Below are 18,586 nucleotides of genomic sequence, written 5' to 3'. Positions count from 1 at the left end.
CCAAGAATCACATGAGGATGATCCGGGGACATACTTTGAAAATTACTGAAGCAAACTATTAGCAGAAAGTTCCAAAAACAGAAAAAGGCAAGAAGCCACTGAGACCTGCATTTCTTTATATGTCACCCATTTTACACAGTCCAATGAAAACCTTAAATTCTCAGTGTGCGACTGTATTCCACGGGCCACTCCCTGGTGTGTAGTGAACCGGGTTTCTGGTGAGCCGGTCTGGACTTCTGGACTCTGAGGAGACAGGCCCCGCTGGAAGAGATGGCCCAGGATTCTCCGTGCTTGTGACCCTATACAGAAGCAGGACTGACACTCAGGTCGGAAAGAGAGGGGTCTGAAATGAAGAATGAAAAATTTAAAACAAAGCAAAAACAACCACCACCAAAGAAGACCACAAAAAACTCAAAACAACAACAACAAAAACCAAACCTAGCAACCTGGCCACATAAATTAATAAAATTTATAAAACAGGGTGGTGGGTGACAAAGACAAATTTTCCATGCTAAGTACCACTAATTTGGAATAGAAAGTACGGTGAAGAATGCAAATATCTCTAATTTTTCTCTTCTTTCAAATCCTTCCATTGACTAAAAACAAAACACACCATTTAGAAACAAAAGCAAACAGTAACATGCAGCTGTGACTCACAGAGATTTTTCCACCATCAAGACCCTATAGAAGGGTTTCAAAGACCTGTGTCTTCAGTGCAGGGCTGCAGTTCCCCAGAGTGGAAGACATGCCCTTCTGGCCTCCGTCTTCCAAAAACTACTCAGAGTCCAACCTCTTTCCTCTCTTCCCCCAGTCCACACTCAGGCAGACTGCACAGGACACCTGAATCTCTCCTGAAAGCAGAGGAATCCCCTGTGAAAATGGCCAACCTGTCCAGTGCTGCGCACCATCTCCCACCAACACGGCCATCGCATCTTGCAGAGTAAACTTCAGGTTCAGTGCTTCTTAAACCTGGAACCAGAGAATCCCTGCAGGAGCCTAAAAATAATCCTGACTCCACAATCTGACCCTCCCTTTCCCCTATTCGGATGTAATCAGCGAGGAGACAGAAAGGGGGAGCCAGTGTCTGCAAGCCCTGGGACGCTCAGTGTTCCTGACAATATTTGGCCCTGCCCTTCCCCCATATCACCGTCCTCCTGTGGGAAGCAGAAAGCCAGAGCTGCGTGGTTTTCAGATTCTACCTCAAAAATGAGTGTAGGGCCCTTGGATCCACCCAGTCTAGTTTCCCAGGGACACCTGACCACCGGCTGGCTGGGTGACAGGGCGGTGCATTTCTGCAGGGTGGAATTCTACGTAAGTATTTCACCATTTTCAACAGCAAAAAGATCACCTTCTTGTTTACATTTCTGTGAACTTAAATACCACCTTACTGCCCGGAGATACAGCCGACTACTTTGCTCCACCAGAAGAATGAGTTACTCCGCTCATTTCCACCCTCACCGTTCTAACAAGTCTCATACACATAACAAGCTTGAAAACTAAATGTATCCCTCTCACAACCCATTAGAACAATGAACTTTAATTTAGAAGAAAGAACCCGTGAAGACCAGAGAGGGCACGTTTCGCTGACTGGAGGCGCAGCTCCTGCCTGCAGTCCAGGCGGATGTCTGTGTGCATGATCACCCTGGTGGCCACGAAGCTGCCGAGAAGGTAACCCAGGCACTGATCTGCCCCACCAGCTGTGCCATGTGAACTAAAGGTAGGGACAAAACAGAACCAGTAACTCAGAACTCACCTGGTCACACACACATGCCTACTCCTTGCCCTTGTACTCTTAGGGTCCGATATTTAATCGGTACCAAGGAAAACAACAGAATGTTAGAAGGCATTGTTCTCCCCACTACCACCACCTTATCAAACAGAACCAAACACTGACACCTGGCCAGCTCCCCACAGGGGTCTGGTATCACTGCATCCCGAGGAGGGTACTTACACTGAGCATATAACTGAGGTCATTTCCATTCACTGGAGAATTACACAAAGGTAGCTTACTGCAGAACCCTCCAATATGCAACTTTACTTCTTTTCAAGTGGCTCCTTGTCTCAGCTCTGGTACAGATTTCTGACTTTGCATCCTTCTTCCCCCAACTCTCACCCAGCTCTGTTGGAAGTGGGGTGTCTGTAGCTTGTTCTCCTTGGCCCACCACCACCCATCTGGGGCTCAGGTTACCCTAGGCACACAGCAACCAGTCCTAGTCAAGCCACCCTCACTCAGTTCAACCAGAAATTCAACTGTCCAGCTCTCATTCCCACTAGAGGGAGCCATTGAGTCGGGTGCCTCTCCTGGCCCTTCCAGAAATGAGAAGAGCACCAAGGGAGCTCAAGAAAAACATGTGGTAGTTGGAATAATCCACATGAACTCTAAAACTTGAATTAAAAACAAAGGAGCCTAAAATAAACAGGAGTCAGGCAGTGGTTATGGATGAGTGGGAAGGCCTGCTGGAGTGGCAGCCTGCTCAGCTAGAGAAAGGGTCTAAAGACCTAAGTGAATGAGCAGCAGGACAAGGTCAGCCCTGCTCTCAGAGAGAAAAACCTGGGTTTGGGGGCATCCCTCATCTTCTCTTAACACCTGCTCCCACTAGAGGCAACTTAACTGCATCACAAATACCACTTGACAAACATCTGTGATCAAAACTATAGTTCCAACCTGATGAGGAGCACGGTGAGACCTTAAACATTCTTCGCGGAGGCGAGTTTCTGACATTTTTCTCTCTGGAAGCTCATGTTTCATTTTTCAGAACTATCTACAAACATTCCCAAATCTTCAGTTTGAACAGAGCTGAAACTGCCTTGAATCTTACAAGGCTAGAATGTTGCAGCAACCTGTCTACTTTCGTGTGGAAACCATTCCTCCACGGGCAGCACAGTTCCCGGGTCCCCCAGCCCGGCACGTCTACTGGTGGCCCTCAGGCCAGCAGGGTCTTGGTGCCACAAACAAACAGGGAGGCAGCCATGCTCAGCAGAGCTCAGCATCCGCACCCTGGCCTACAAACCACACAAGGTTCTGCACCAGTAAAAAAACCTCTGCGTGACTCTGTTTGAAAACCAGCATTTGAAAACCCTTCCTAGGTGTGAGCTCATCGGTTCTGCCATCCTAAATGTCTTTTACTGCATTTAAACTGAAGTGCTATTTTAAGGAAACAAAAAATAGTTCTTGCTCCTTTATTAGACACCTACCACACATCCAGATTACAATCCAGGGGAGCCACTGCTGCTGACCAGCCCAGGGCTGTTATATCGATAGCACAGCATGGGGCAAGAGGCCCTGTTTGGTGTTATCAAAGCCCAAGGGCTGGGCTGTCAAGGCCGCTCCCTCCAAGATAAAGGCACAGGCAAGTGCTAGCTCACAGGTTCTAGTTTCAGGGCTGAGGGCCTGTACAAAGCTGGAGAACTAGACATGGAGCTGTGCCAGGTAGTGGTGGGGGAGGGCGAGCATGTAAAAAAGTGTGGGTCGTCAGCTAACGCCAGAGCAAACAGGGCAGAGTCACCTCTCAGCAGCACCCCCCTAAAAACATGGGCCCCCTCACTCGCCCACCCATACTTCATACAGTCATGTGCATCCCTCTTTTTTAGGTTGACATAAAAAAATAAACCATGTTTGAAAATAAAGATCAGAGTATCCCTTGGCCCCTATCTTTTATTCGGTTGAGAGATGAAAGGTCAGATTCTAATTACTTGCATCAGGAAATTACCAAGGAATCTACAATTTGCTTTCACTGGCCTTATATTCAGAGTACTTAACTAATGGGATGAGAGCTTCAAAACTATCCTTTCATTTCTCCCCACGCCCCTGTGAGAGGAGTGGGCATAATTGGCTCCAAAAGAACAACAGGACCCAGAAAAGTTAAATATCACTTCCCAAGTCTCAGAGAAGGCCCTGGTTAAAGCCACACTAGAACTGGGAGCCCTGGGCGATCCCATCAGAGATGAGGGGAAGACGGGATGGGAGGAACCCGCGCCCGCGCCCGCCCCCGCCCCCGAGTGCCTTGCACAGTCGCTAACCGAAACCAAGCAAAGCAGCAGCCCGGCTCCTGCACTTGCTTGGAAGACGGGAGCGAGCTTTCTCAGAGGCACTCAGATCTCTCCTCCAATTCTTGGGGAGCCCTGAAACAGGCCATCTGTGCACTCCACAGAGCAAGGGGTGTCTTGTGCTCCCCTAAGTCTTACCTCCATCAGTGGGAATTCCTCTCGTTCAGTAACAAAGGGAAATCCTGCACTCTACGGTAGGCGCTAGGAGTTTTTTACTCAAGCCAGACTCACACATAAAATGAAAGGGGTGTGTGTGTGTGTGTGTGTGTCTCCATGAGAACACAAAGACACATGTTCACCTTTACAAGTACTTCATTCCCGCCGCACAGATGAGTCCTCAACCTTTCTTGAGCCCTGTTTTAATTGTTCTCTTTCATAAGCAAAACATTTGTAGGGCAGTTCTGCAAAAGTCACCTATCAGTCCATCAACTTTGGAAACGAAATGGAGATGATTCATCAACAACACAGAAACCAAGGGCATGGCACACGCTATTCTTTGTGCTTCTCAATCCTGAAATCGGGGGCCCCCAGAGCTGGGGAGGGGATCAACTCCACAATCATGTCCAGTCATTCTCTCTAACAAGAGGAGCTTTGTACAGGGACAGTGCCATAGCCAAGAGGATGACCCAAGTTGCCATTATTGCTGATTTTTTTTTTAAAAAAGAATGACAGCCCTGGCTGGTGTGGCTTGGTGGACTGAGTGCGGGCCTGTGAACCAAAGGGTCACTGGTTCCATTCCCAGTCAAGGGCACATGCCTGGGTTGCAGGCCAGGTCCCCAGTAGGAGACACATGAGAGGCACCACACATTGATGTTTCTCTCCCACTCTTCTTCCCTTCTCCTCTCTCTAAAAATAATTAAATAAAGTATTTTTTAAAATAAATAAAAATAAAAGAATGAGAATGTTTAAAATGTGTGAAAACCACTTGCTTTATCTCAAGATAACACAGTCAAGGATGAAGTGTGGAAACATAAGTGAGGATTCTTGCCTTGTTCACCCCACCCCAAATGAAGAGCTGAATAAACGTGTATGTACACACACATTCCTATGTACGTATATGAATACAGTCATGTGAAAGAAATTAATCTAACAGCATCAAAGATGAGAAAAGACCACAGGTACACAATAACTCAATAAAAGGAAGAATTCCACTATCTTAATACCACATGACGATATTTTAGCCATTCTGGAATACCAACAGCCAAGAAATCTCCTTAGCCCAGCCAGACCTTGCCGGGAACCCATCTTGAAAGCTATAGTCTCCCTTCGATTCCAGGGGAAAATTTAAATCGGTGTGGTAAAATTCCCAATGCAAGCTCGTCGACGACCCTGTGGGCTCCTTGACTTTAAAATGCACTGAGAGCAGGAGCAGAGGGGTCAATGACACGCCATCTGACAGGGTGAGACAGCCCTCCACTGGGACGCCTCCAGGCACCTGCCTTTATCCTTGCCATCTCCCTCTCAGGTCTTCAGAGATCATTGTCTAAGGACAGGAACACTGTGACAGCAACAATGGCTAAGCCCTGAGGCCACTCTTAAGAGTTTCCCCTACAGGATCTCGGTGTGTTTCTCTAGTCTGACTCTGAAATAGGGGGTTGTGAGCCAGGGGGCAGGAGAGCAGTGCTTACTCGCCCTCTGCTGATCCCCCGGGCAGGGCTGACATGTGCTCAGTTGAGTCAGTTCCCTCGCTGCCCGCCCTGTACCCATCACACACAGCAGCTTGGCAATGGAGCAGAGGACCACGTACCTCTTCTGTACAGCAGTCCTGGTGGAGAGATGCTAACCTGTCACATTAAGATGGGCAGAGAAACAACAGACTGGGCTCCTCCACTGACAGCCAAGGCAGTCCTTGGGCCTGTTTCGAGGTATACTGTTCCACTTTTGGCCTAACCAATAATGGCCCCCGGTACTCTGTAACTCATCTGGCACCGAGGGAGTCCCCTTTCCAATCCATCCCGGTACACCAGACGCAGGAAAGCTCACAGCCCTTGGCAGGTCCAGCACTGGCCCTGCGAGACCAAACTCCACAGAAGAGTGTGCGTTCACACCCCCACACAGAGGTGACGTTTCTCTCTCCTCACCTCACCACTGAACATCACATTCCTGGTTTTTGAGCCCTTGAAACAGACTTCTTGAGGCTATACTACTCACATTTTCTCCTTCAGTTAACTTGGTGACATGGTGTGACAGCACCTGGCAGGCAGCCAGGCAGGTAGGCAGGCACCCTTTGGGCCAGACTACCGGCACATGTTTGGAAGGATGGGGCTTTACCTGTTTCCGTAAGTCCTGAGCTGCCCGATGCAGAGAGGGGTGGTGGTGGTGGTTAGCAGCGGGCCCCCTGGCAGAGGAGCCCGTGGAGGGGGCCGGGGGCGGGTGGTGCGCTGGGGCCTGCTCCCTCCGGCTGTCAGCCCGCTGATCACTGTGCTTCTCCTTGCTGGGAGTGGCCTCTTTGCTTTTGTGTTTTTGAACAGGTTCTTTCTCCCTCGATGACCTGCTGGAACCATTGAAAACTAGGAAGAAAGGAGAACGGAGGAATAAATCACTACACTGAGCATGCTACCTGCCATGGAACCTAAACTTCCTGAAGTCAAAAAGCGTAAGAGAAGGCAAACGTTCTGCACATTCTCATCACACTGACAAGGGCAGCCCCAAGTCAAAGCACATCAGCACCAGGCTGCAGAGGGAAATTGAAAAATTATAAGCATATCTTAAAAATTATTTGCTTTGGCCGAAATGACTGAAAAATCCACTTTTAAAAATTCCTACCAAGTAACTCCAGCAGCCCTCAGAATGTCAACATCACGCCTTAAAGACAAAGAAAAATTAAAATATTGAAACTAACACCAACAGTCATTCCAAGAACAGAAGCACTTCATGTATGAAGATACAGAGGATCTGGAATAATGTACCACATCCTCAAATTTCAACTTGTGCATTTTGAGGCTGAAGATCTGCTGATGGACATGGTTCAGGAGAGTAGCTGCTTGACCTGGCCTGTCTGTGACCACAGAGGAGGGTGAGAGGCACAGGGGCCCTGAGCCAGACCCTCTTCTACTGCAGAAGTTGTAACGGCGGTCACAGCTGATATGCACGTGCGCTTTCCACGAGCCAGGGAAATGATGCCAATGCCGTGAAGGGCAATGAGCCTTTGAGTTCAAAGGAATGAGACACTGTTGCCACACCCATGTTACAGATAAAGCCAACAGGCATGGAAAGGTTGAGCGCCTGGCCCAGGCCCTGCTGCCTGGCACTGGCACCTCCCCACCCTCCCCACTCTGGCCCCCCGGGTGGCTCTCGGTGTCAATTCCCAATGCACATGCTGGATCCCACCCCCATGGGGGTCAGAGGAGTACAGTGATACTCAGGGTTTTTTACAGCACACTTCAATGACATTGCTGCCGAGAGTTCTCTCTGCTTTATAGCTAGGACTTGCAAACGCAGACAGACTCCTCGGGTCTGACTCCTCTCCAGGATTCATCAACAAGACTTTCCCATTCGTTCCTCTCTCACCCATAGGGCTCCCCTCCCCACAAACCATCCTAGCAGGCCGGGGAGGAAGGCCCCCTGTGCCTGGTCTGCTCTGCCTCATGAGCTTCAGTCAGAGCAACATGGGGAAGCAATAGTGAGCCCATTAGCTGTCATTTTTAGGAGGCTCCTAGTGCATGCATTTCCTAACAGAAGAAGCCTTTTTAAAAGGTCACCTTTTAAAAGGCTTACCCAAGCATCAGGGACTTACAAAATTCCAGGCGGAACTCACTACCTGACCAGGTAGCTGTAAAGAGAAAATTCTTCCTCCTCTGAGCTGAAATCTCTTTCTGCCACTCGAAAATGCAGATGTCAACCTCCCCTCCCGTGCACCATCCCCCATGCTTATCAGCCCTTCAAAGAACCCAAATGACTCTCTGAGGATGCCCCCCTCCAGACCTGTATCCAAGTTCCTTCAACACCCACTCTTTTGCCCTATCTGTAAGTGTCCTAAATTACATTTATTCCTTATAGGTTGCAATTATCTTATTTGTCATTTGCTCTTCTGTCCTTGTGCTAAATCTGCTAGCCCATTTCTTCCTTTGCTTTTATGCCTTCCCACACTTTCAAACGGTAAAGTATTGCTCTAAGTCTTCTCCTAACTGTTTTTGGATTCAATTGTTTAGATATACTTCTTTGGTCCAGTTGTTACTACTTTGTGTATCTGGATATGAACCTTGATCTCTGAAGTTCCTCCTGCTCCCAGGAATTTCCCAATCTGAAAATTTCAATGTGAAAATAAAGGCCAGGCCACATCAAAATGTGTCTATGACCCCAGGCTGCACAAGGGTCTACTGGACACTCTCGGTTACAGAAAAAATGGAGAGTGCCGAATGGTTGGGATTTATTCTAAGTGTAGCTGCACGCTGTCGAAAATCATCAATCACACCCAAGCTGGCAGTATCTGTGCTCACTTTCAAGACAAACTAAAAACATCTGTAAGAAGTCATACTTCAATGTGATTAAAAATCAAGCCAAAGAACAAGAATCTAGGCAATTCTTGACCATTCAATGATTTTCTAATCAACGAACACCACTCTTTTAGTGGAGCACCACACAAGAAGTTTTGGGTTAATCTCAAATATTCCATATTCCTCTGTGCTTTTTTATTGCCACTATGATATGTATCAAGGTGCAGTCTGCTATTAAAGAAGTACCAGTTTTATAGAGGGTGTCTTGTTCAGTTAAAAAAATATTCTACCCTGGATGGTGTGGCTCAGCAGATGGAGCGCCAGCCTGCGAGCCAAAGGGTCACTGGTTTGATTCCCCGTCAGGGCACATGCCTGGGTTGTGGGCCAGGTCCCCAGTAGGGGGTGTGGAAGAAGCAACCACACATTGATGTTTCTCTCCCTCTCTTTCTCCCCCCCTTCCCCTCTCTCTAAAAAATAAATACATAAAATCTTCTTTAAAAATGACATTTAAAAATATATACATATTCTATGGGTCTATTCCCTTTTCATGACACTGTATGAGCAGTTAAAATTCCCAGCCCTGCTGTTTAACAGCTGGGCAAGTTATTTAAGCCCTCAGTTTTCTCATCGGTAGGCTGGGATACAGATGCTCCTGTGTGGGGAGTTTCAAGCCTAATGTCTAGGGCTGAGGAGGCACTTAACATCCGGGGACAATTATTACTGTATATTAAAAGGACCATCTCAGGTTACTACCTAATTATACTGTGGCAGGGTCTCTTTTTGCCCACGCTCCCTTACAGAGACAGTACAAAGGAGGGCTTCGATACAGACAGATGGCTGGCCTGGGCAGGCCCATCACCACCACCCATTGCCTCCCGAAACCCATTTCATGGGAGAAAGAGGCGCCGCTGCCTGCCCACGCAAGGAGGAATGCAATGCAGAAACACATCCCACACTTGGACAGCTTAATGAGTGACTTGAGTCGTGCGTGGTTCAGAGGAACCCCAGAGTCCTTTTCAGGGGTTCCTCTGAATCCAAACTGCTTCCATAATTACCCTAAGACATTATTTGCCTTTTCCACTGGGTTGATAGTTCCATGATGGTGATGGCTAAAGGTGGATTAGCTGACAGGGAAATGCAAATCAGAAGTACATGAGATACCACTCCACAGCTGCTAGGATGGCCATGCACAAAGAGACAGACAATGGCGAGTCGGTGAGGAACGGTAACCCTCACAGCTCCGCCGGTGGGGACACAAAACAATGTGGCCACGTTGGGAAACAGGCTGGGAAGTTCTTCAGAAGGTGAAACAGAGTGATTTACCACGTGACCCAGCAGCTGCACTCCCAGGTACATACACAAAAGAAATAAAAAATAGGTCTATAGAACAAATATTTGTATACATATGTTCAAAGCAGAATTATTAAAAATAGTTAAAGACTGGGGAGTGCCAAAGGCTGGATTAACCTGGTACCCAGAGACACAAATGGGGTGCCAGCCATCCGTACACAGCACCCGAGCACTGGCACGTCAGAAACATGATGGTGAGTGAGAGACGCTCATGACAAAGGTCACATACTGTACTATTCCATTCATACGAAATGACCAGAGCAGAACCGTACGTACAGGCCAAAAGGGGATGTTTGGGGGAGATGAGAGTGGCTGCTAAAGGGTACAAGGTTTTTCAGGGAGAAGGTCATGCAAATGTTGTAAAGCTGATCATGGTGAAGGTTTCACAACTTTGTGAATATATACTAAAAACTACTGAATCATAACACTTTAAATGGGTAAATTTTATGGTAATGTATATTAAATCTCAATGAAACAACGTATTTTTTTAACACAGCAACAACAGGCGAGTCAAATGGCTGGCACCTGCACCCAGATCGGTGCGGTGGCCCCGCATCGCACTAACCACGGCAGGTTAGAAAGGGAGGCGACGCGGCACTACAAAGCGGCAACAGCATTAAATCCTGACCCGAGTACACGCACTTTGTGGGGCAAAATGGGAACTACAAATAAAGCACTTCTGTGGACCCAAATACAATGGGTACTTCCAGGGAAAAGTACTTTGTGAGACCGTTTAAGGTGCAAGCTAGCTGCTTTTTTCGCAGAATGCTACTTTTATTTGAAAGTAGCTGGCTATCCGATATGGCTATCCGTTGGCCGTTTTCTAAAAAATGAATAAAATAAGCCTGTCTAGGAAAAAAACTAATAGTTATTGCTACCAATGACAGAATGCAGAGTTTCAAGCAAAAAATTGTAACTTTGAAAAACCTACACCTGCTACCATGAGTCAGACAGCCTCTCAACACTCAGGGACGTTCCCGATGAGGTCAGTGGAGACGGCGGTCCTTCGACACCACAGAGCAAAAGGTACTGGCAACTGGAAGACGTGCACGGCGCATTGAACCACTGTTCCCACACAATCGATATCAGGTGTTACAAACCCGTGTGTAGGTTAAGAGCTATTCCGAGTGGAGGACAAACCAATGGACTTTAATGTAACAGTACAAAAAGTTCATTGATACAGGTTCAGGTTCCTGTAACAACTGACCTTTAAGAAACTACCACTGCTCGAGCCCTGGCTGGTGTAGCTCAGTGGATTGAGCGCAGGCCTGCGAACCAGAAGATCGGGGTTCGATTCCCAGTCAGGCTACATGCTTGGGTTGCAGGCCAGTTTCTGGCAGGGGCCAGTTCCCTGCAGGGGATGCACGAGAAGCAACCATACATTGATGTTTCCTTCCTCTCTCCTTCCCTTCCCCTCTAAAGATAAATAAAATAAAATATAAAAAAAAAAAAGAATGCTTAAAAAAAAAAAAAAGAAACTACCACTGCTCGAGTACTGGTGGGATGTCAAAGAATAAGGTAATCTACAAAGCCCCTCCCCTCCCCTTTCCAACTACGTATTTGTCTGAGAATGACTTCCTTCACATACATCAACCAAAACTGGGTATTGTGAGACTGAATGCAGGAGCAGACAAGAATCTACTTAAGTGTCTTCCACTGAGACAGACATGCAAAGAGGTTTGCAAAAATGTAACACAGTGCGACTCTCCTCACCCATAATTTCTTCTTTTTTGGAATCCAGCTATTCATTGTAAAAATGTTGTTTGTGCTAACAAGTAATGGGTTTTTGTTACTTTTAAGTGAGTAGGTATTGATAAATTTCCTCAGTTGTGATATTAGCATGATAAACATCAATAAATACAACCCACATTAACAAAAACCTGAAACTGCTGGGCTGGATTGTCTCTCCCAAGGTTACTGCACTGTGGTTTCCAGAGGCGCTGATGGGTCATGTACTCATATCCACACCTGCCAGCCCAACAAAAGTTCAGGCTCCAAGAGAAATGTTTCTAAATTTGAATCCACAGAAATCATTTGCTATTTGACCTTGAGCTAGTTACCTATCTGAGCCTTAAGTTTCTCCACTTATTATCTATCTCATAGGGTTGTTCTGAGGATTCCATGACAAGATATTCACCTAGAAAGGGCTTTAGCAGGACGCTAAGTAAGCACTGGGTAAGTGTAGCTTGTTGGTGCCACCACGCTACTTCCAAGGGTATCGATGGCAAGACGTGCAGCAGGCCGTTTATAGGAACAGAACAGTGCCCACAATCCCACATCCTTCCTTCCCAAACGAAGCAGGGCAAGGCCAGCTGCAAATTAAGACAGCAAGGAAATTCATTAAGAGTGGCACTGCGGTTAGCCAGCAGTATCTTTCTGAGATCCAGGAAAAAAAAAACAAACCACCAGACCCTTCCTCAACATTATCTTCATTTAAAACAAAACACACAACTCTGGTTCTGTTCTAATGCCTCAGAAGAGTTCCGCCTACCACCAGCACCTGATCAAGTCTGCAGAAAAGCACCCCAGAGAGGCAGGCCGTGAGGCACCCCAGGCCGTGAGGCACCGTGACTATACCGAGAAGGGGGAGCCAGAAGGGCCAGGAATACGTGTGCCACCAACATCAGAAACCAAAGCGGCTGCTCTGTGAACCATAGCACTATCTTCTACTAAAGACTATTTTCAGCAGATACTCAGGAAAAATACCCAAATTAAAAGCAAAATAAAATTCACTTTGATTTTAATTTAAACAGTGAGCTAGCTTTCAAACAAATCTACTTTCTGTAATCATGTTATCTTGCTATTTTACAGGACTGACATACCCAAATGGCAAACATAGCCAAAAAGTCAAATCATGTGTTAAATGGGATGGAAGGGGGAGGGGAGGTGTGGGCAAAGATGAGGGAACCAGAGAAAAGGTATATTTTGTCCGCAACAGCTCATTAATTTTAAGTGTCGTGGGAACCTGCCAGTTTTACCCCTCTAAAGTAATTATCTTTTGTCTTCATTTGTAAGAATCTCGAGAAGGGGAGAGAAGGGAAACAAAAAAAATGTTCACTCTCACAGGGAAAGACCAACCCTGTGAACATAAGAAAGAAGGAGACAGAGAAAGTTAGATGTATAGAAGACCTATGCACACTGTCCCCAATTAAAAGGAATAATTGAACAAGTTTCTCTATGGGAGAGGGAAAAAAAGCATTTATCACAGTAAACCATATTAGGGAACTGTACTGTACCCAAATACAAATAGCTCTTCCAATTAATGAACAGAGACAAATATACTGATTTGTATACACATACACTGAAAGCTAAATGGCCTATAGACAAGTGTTTTTACACCATTGCAAGCAAAATCTTTTAAATCCTAAGGACGGTATTTTGATTTAGAATCACTTCACGCCTGAAAAGATAAGACTGGCTCCCAAAATAAGGGATGCAAATAAAATGAGCAAGAGAAGCTACTTCAGAAACATGTCACTTCAATCCAATGATCATTTGAATGGCAGAAGCTACACTTTCCAAGGAGGAGCCCACATTTTACAGCTCCAAGGAGTTTGTACTAAACGATGTCCCCCGTATGAGCTCAGGTCCCAGTTAGTTAGACTGCATGGAGATTCCTGGGGGAGACCCACACAGCAGTCTATGAAAAGCTGGCCACACAGTCTTTAAACCCCTCATTACAGACACAGCCTCTTGGAGGGTCGTGGAGAACTTGGTTCTAATTTCTAATTCCCGGATCAAACACCTCAATTCCCTGAACTACAAAACCAGGGGCCTCCCCTGATCTGCCATCGCAGAATCATTGAAGTATGTAAAATAAAGTATATGAAGTGCTTTGTGTTCTTCAGAGAAAGGAGTTATGCAAATTTAGGAAGTTTCTTATTTTTAAAAGCTCTTGCTGCAATGGCAGAGAAAAGACCCACTTTTGAAAAGAGTAATTCCCTTTAAACAGAACCCACAAGACTAGCACCAACATTTCTGCTGTCTTCCATGACTGCCCACATCCGGACATACCCCTCCCCCATCTTGCTAATTATTGGTGCTAATGAAAGCACCCAATCTGAATACCAGGAGATACTCCTGATTTTTTTTCTTAAGTGAGTTGGGAACAGGAGTCTTGCTTGATACCTAACAAAAGTTTTATGGTACCCTAAGATGACTCTGACCTGAGTTAGCAGGGTTCTGAAGCCTTCATCTCCATGAAAGAGAATATGGACAAGAGTCACTGCCGAAAGCTGGGCAGACATGTCTGCCAGCAGAGACACAAAGAACAGGAAGAAAAGAACAAACACAAAGCTGGAGGACAGGACTAACCCCCAAATTACAAAAATATAGGACCCGCTTCCAGACCCACCCCCAGAACAAATCGAAGGGACAAAAAGAGAATCATTGTAAAAGAGAAATGTGTTACGGAAAGGAAAAGAGAAGCCCGCCAAGTTTCTGATCCCAAGCCAGATATTTAAATGTAAGCTTCATGTCATTACAAGGCGTCCTGACTTGGGGAAGACAGACTCCATCAATTGGCTGGCATTAAATCCTTGTTACTGTACAAAAGCCGCACTTGCTCCCTGGAGCCAGTTCAACTTTGAGTCACTATTGTCTGAACACAATGGAATGTCTGCCAACCTGTGCCAGCAGTTCCAAAGGATTTTAATTGTAGCATGTGTGAGTGCTGTAACCCACTTTGCCCTGAGCGGAAATGGCTCGGCTCACACAGCTACAGCATTCAGGTGTGACACCGGGGAGAGCAGCGAGGACAAGGTCAGGGCAGCAGAGGCCCCTTTATAACCTCAAGGCACAGCTCACCCACTCTGGAGGTCAACTTCAAGCCCAAATGCAAGAGAAGCCATTCACAGCACCTGCGTGCACCTCCAACTGCAGCGTCACATGCCTGTCTCACTGGTTTATGTGGCATCTGTGAAATCCCCCTGAAATTTCTACAAAGTGATATTCTAGCTCTTTGGTTATACATAGAACAGGAAAGAAATCCATTAAAAAAGATTTTTAAAGCAAAGTGAAATTTTTTATGTACAAACTTAAATTGTTTAAGTCTTACTTTTTAAAAATTATATATCTATTTTCTTTTATTGACTCAATAAAAAGGTGAAGGGAGGGAGAAAGAGAGGGAGACAAACGTCTATGTGAGAGAAACAACAATCAGTTGCCTCTTGCACGCTCCCCGACTAAGCACCAAACCATAACCCAGGCATATGCCCTGACCCAGAACTGAACTGGTGAACTTGGTTGTAGGACGGCGCCCAACCATCTGAGCCACACCTGCCAAGGCATTTTTTTGTTGTCATTGTTGTTGTTTTAATCAAAAATTTGGGTGCCACTAACTCCAGGTCAAAAATTATGAATGTGTGATGTGCAATGATGTAAAATAACTTTCCGAGTTGGACAGATCTGCCATTTAAGCATGTTTCTTACATATGTTCCTAGCAACTTCCAATACTAAAGTTTAAAAGGGCATACAACCTTTATGAGAATATAAAGGTCAGAGCAACAGAAAGATCATAAATCAGGATGAATGGTTTTTATCACTGAAAAATGGTTTCTTGGCCCAGCCGGCCCCCAAAGGAGCCGAGGAGAGGAGACTGATGGCGGGGGTCTGCCCCACAGCCGGTGCCCGCATCAGTTGGCTCTAAGGCATTTGCAGTCTTCGAACTGCCAGGAAGAGACACATCTGGGGAAACAGCCTTTGGGGACAGCAGGCTGTGCGCAGAGGGATCTCATGGTTTGTCACTCAAGAAAACAGACAAAGAGCACAGAGCTATGGCTTATATAGAGAAAAGTGTGTGCATTCACTCCTGAAAGACAAGTGAATAAAACATTCTGCAGTCTGGGGCTTCATAAAGCCTTGTATTCACGGGCATGAACTCTAAAAGGCCAACCACATATGAAGTAAATGACTGTGGCCCACCTCTGGATTGGAACAAGGACTCTGTAATGATTCACAGCACACTGGGAGAGAGAGACACCTTGAAAACACGTTAAATTAGAAGGTACCCCATACATACGTGGTCAATTAAGAAGAATTGGTCATTTTCAAAATAAAAGCATTTTACAGAAAAACTAAATACAGAAATATCTGTGCTGTGATAAGGATTGTTTTCAAGGTTATCCAAATAATTAACATGGGCCTGCTATTCTATCACATACACACACCTCTTCCCACCCTCCAGCCAGGAAACCAATGACTTCCAAAAATTCTATGTGCACATTCTACAGTCTCTGGAAACTGCAGACCTTCCCAAGTGACTAAAGATTCCCCATAAGACAGGCCAGATGAACTTAGATGAAAATATTAACTACTGAGCAGTTTGGGGAACAGCTCTTCGATGCAATTTACGATGCGCACAATATAAACATACCCCAGCCAACTTTGGACAACAAAACTGATTGAAGGTTCTAGGAATCTAACACATGATATTGATTTCTTCACAACCACAGGGCATTAACAGATCTGTAGAAGAAAGACGCGTGGGCACGAAACCAGTAACAGGAGAGCAGCCGGCCCCCAACTGCCGGGCACACAAGTGCCAGGCAGTGTGCAGCTGTCACTCACCTAGTCCTGACAGAGTCTTATTCATCCTTAACAAACTGTAATGCACATATTGTGCAATTCGCCCATTTGAAGTGCACTGCCTGATGGACTTCTGCATACACACACAGCTGTCCAACCATTATCATACTATAAACTTAAAACATTCTCATCGCCTCAAAATGTAATGTTGGGGCCATTAGTGGTCACTTCCCATTATCCCCGATCCCCAACTCTAATCCTAACAGAAAAGGCTGGTGTTCTCAGCATTTTACAAACAGGGAAACTGAAGCATAAAGAGTTAAATAACTGGCCCAATGGCACCTGCTTAGGAAGACAGGTATGAGCTGGAGCCTCTCCTCCGCCACCAGGGGCACAACACCTGGTTTGTCACTGGACCAGCATCTCAGCCCAGAAGGCAGGGGCTCCCACATTCCCAAGAACAGACGGCCACACACTGAATCCTGAGGGGCACTGCCGACTGTCGTGTGGGTGTGTGCATGCGCTGAGGAGCCTGTTTGGACCAGTGGAACAAATGCTTGAAGAAAATGAGAAGAAAAGCAAACAGAATGATTATATGGATGGACCAGTACTCCTAGGGGTCTTCTACCACACTTGACACAGCTCATTCTGGTGAGGCCAATAATGCCACACACTCACAGTGGGACCCGGCATCTCTCAGCCCTCACTGTGTGCCAGGCATCTGAACATACTAACCTTCCGGTATTCTTTGATCAATTGTAAGGCTGTTCTAGGCGTCCAGACCTGCTCAGTCACGTGGTGTTAATGATAATAGCCAACATGGCACTTTCAATGAGCCATGAACTGTTCAAACATACATTAATTCACTTAGCTCTCACAAAAACCTATAGAAAAGGCTTGTATTATCTCTTCTTTAAAAGTAAGAAAATGAAGACAAAGAAAGCCTGCCCAGGGTTGCAGCCACAATGGGAAGACAAGGGCCAGCGCCATGCTCTGAATCACCACGGCCCCCTGGGGGGGAGTGGTGGACAGTTAGAAACAAATACTTTACAACCCTACTCTCACAAAAACAAACCCCTAGCCTACGTTCCAGCTTTTAAAAATAGTCAGTCATCTCAAAGGGGGAAAACACGGAGCTGCCAGGTGGTAAGGAAAGGTCAAGAGGATATTCCATGAAAATGTCAACTGAAGAGAAGAAAGTCCCAGTGAGCTGGAGACCGTGAGCCTCTCTTCACTGCACGCAGCTGGGGCGGGCCCTGGTCCTGCCTGCACACACACCCCTCCACCACCTAGACAGACGGGGGCCTGGATGCACCCCGAAGGCCACCAGAGCAGAGATGTGGTAAACTCAGGGCAAATGATTGCTTTTTGGCCCTTACACAACATGCCCCTGGTGTGAATCCAAAAGCAATTAAATCATTCCAGCTGGGAGTACAATGACATGTTGTTTAAAAAGTCTTCTGAGAAATGTCCCTGTTCAGAACGAGATGAGCACACACAAAGAACAATGGTCTCTGCTATTCCTTCCATTTTTCCTAAGTGCAGAAAAGCATTTGAAAAATATACAATATGTGGCTAACGCGAGCAATGAACTTTCACCAGGTGCTCCTCTGCGAAGGATGAAGGACACCTCACCACAATGACAACACCGAGGAAAAGGCAAAGCCAAATTCATTCCAAATGAATATATTAATTCCTCTGGTCTACCTCACTTATCCTACTGGGAAAAAAATTACAAATTATGAGAACTTCTCAAAAACTAAGCCATTTCAAATATCAACTTCTAACATAAATAGCCACAGAGCAGTGTCTTGATTGTGCTGTTTTGTTTCCAAATAGTGATTACCTCCCCTAAGGGCTCTACCATTTGGATCGCGTGAGGTTCTGTATACGTAAGAGTATTTTAGAAACTCTGAAGAGCTACTGAAATAGTAGTTGCTGGGGGCGTTATCATTACAACCCTTCAGTGTTAACCCAAGGTTAAAAGCCCACGTGATGAGGTCCATGTCTCTTCAGATTATGTATTTTAATAAACAAACCCATTTCCATTAGGGTGCTCAGTGGGATTATAAATGAGAACATTAGAGTTCTGTGTAACGTTTGCAAAATTCAGCATCTGCCTGGGGACTCCAAAATCTCACAGGAGACTTCGAGGGTCCAGGCTCCCACCCTGAGGAAGGCGAGTGCCATAAGTGGCAGCCCCAGTTAGACACGACTGAGCCTGGAC

At 46.1% G+C, this 18,586-nt stretch overlaps 1 protein-coding gene across 2 annotated transcripts in view; it reads right to left on the bottom strand.

Moving 5' to 3' along the window:
* The window catches only part of JARID2 (jumonji and AT-rich interaction domain containing 2), a 257,383-nt gene that overhangs the window by 27,563 nt on the left and 211,234 nt on the right, over positions 1–18,586 (bottom strand). For both annotated transcript variants that reach the window (XM_037037987.1, XM_037037988.1), the window contains one exon: positions 6,319–6,557. In XM_037037987.1, the coding sequence (XP_036893882.1) occupies positions 6,319–6,557 (239 nt within the window). The remainder of the gene's footprint in view (positions 1–6,318; positions 6,558–18,586) is intronic.

Source organism: Sturnira hondurensis, unplaced genomic scaffold (genome assembly GCF_014824575.4).
Source record: "Sturnira hondurensis isolate 20B ecotype Veracruz unplaced genomic scaffold, ASM1482457v3 Scaffold0023817, whole genome shotgun sequence".
Taxonomy (NCBI): Eukaryota; Metazoa; Chordata; class Mammalia; order Chiroptera; family Phyllostomidae; genus Sturnira; species Sturnira hondurensis.
This window is presented reverse-complemented; position numbering and strand designations above follow the sequence as displayed.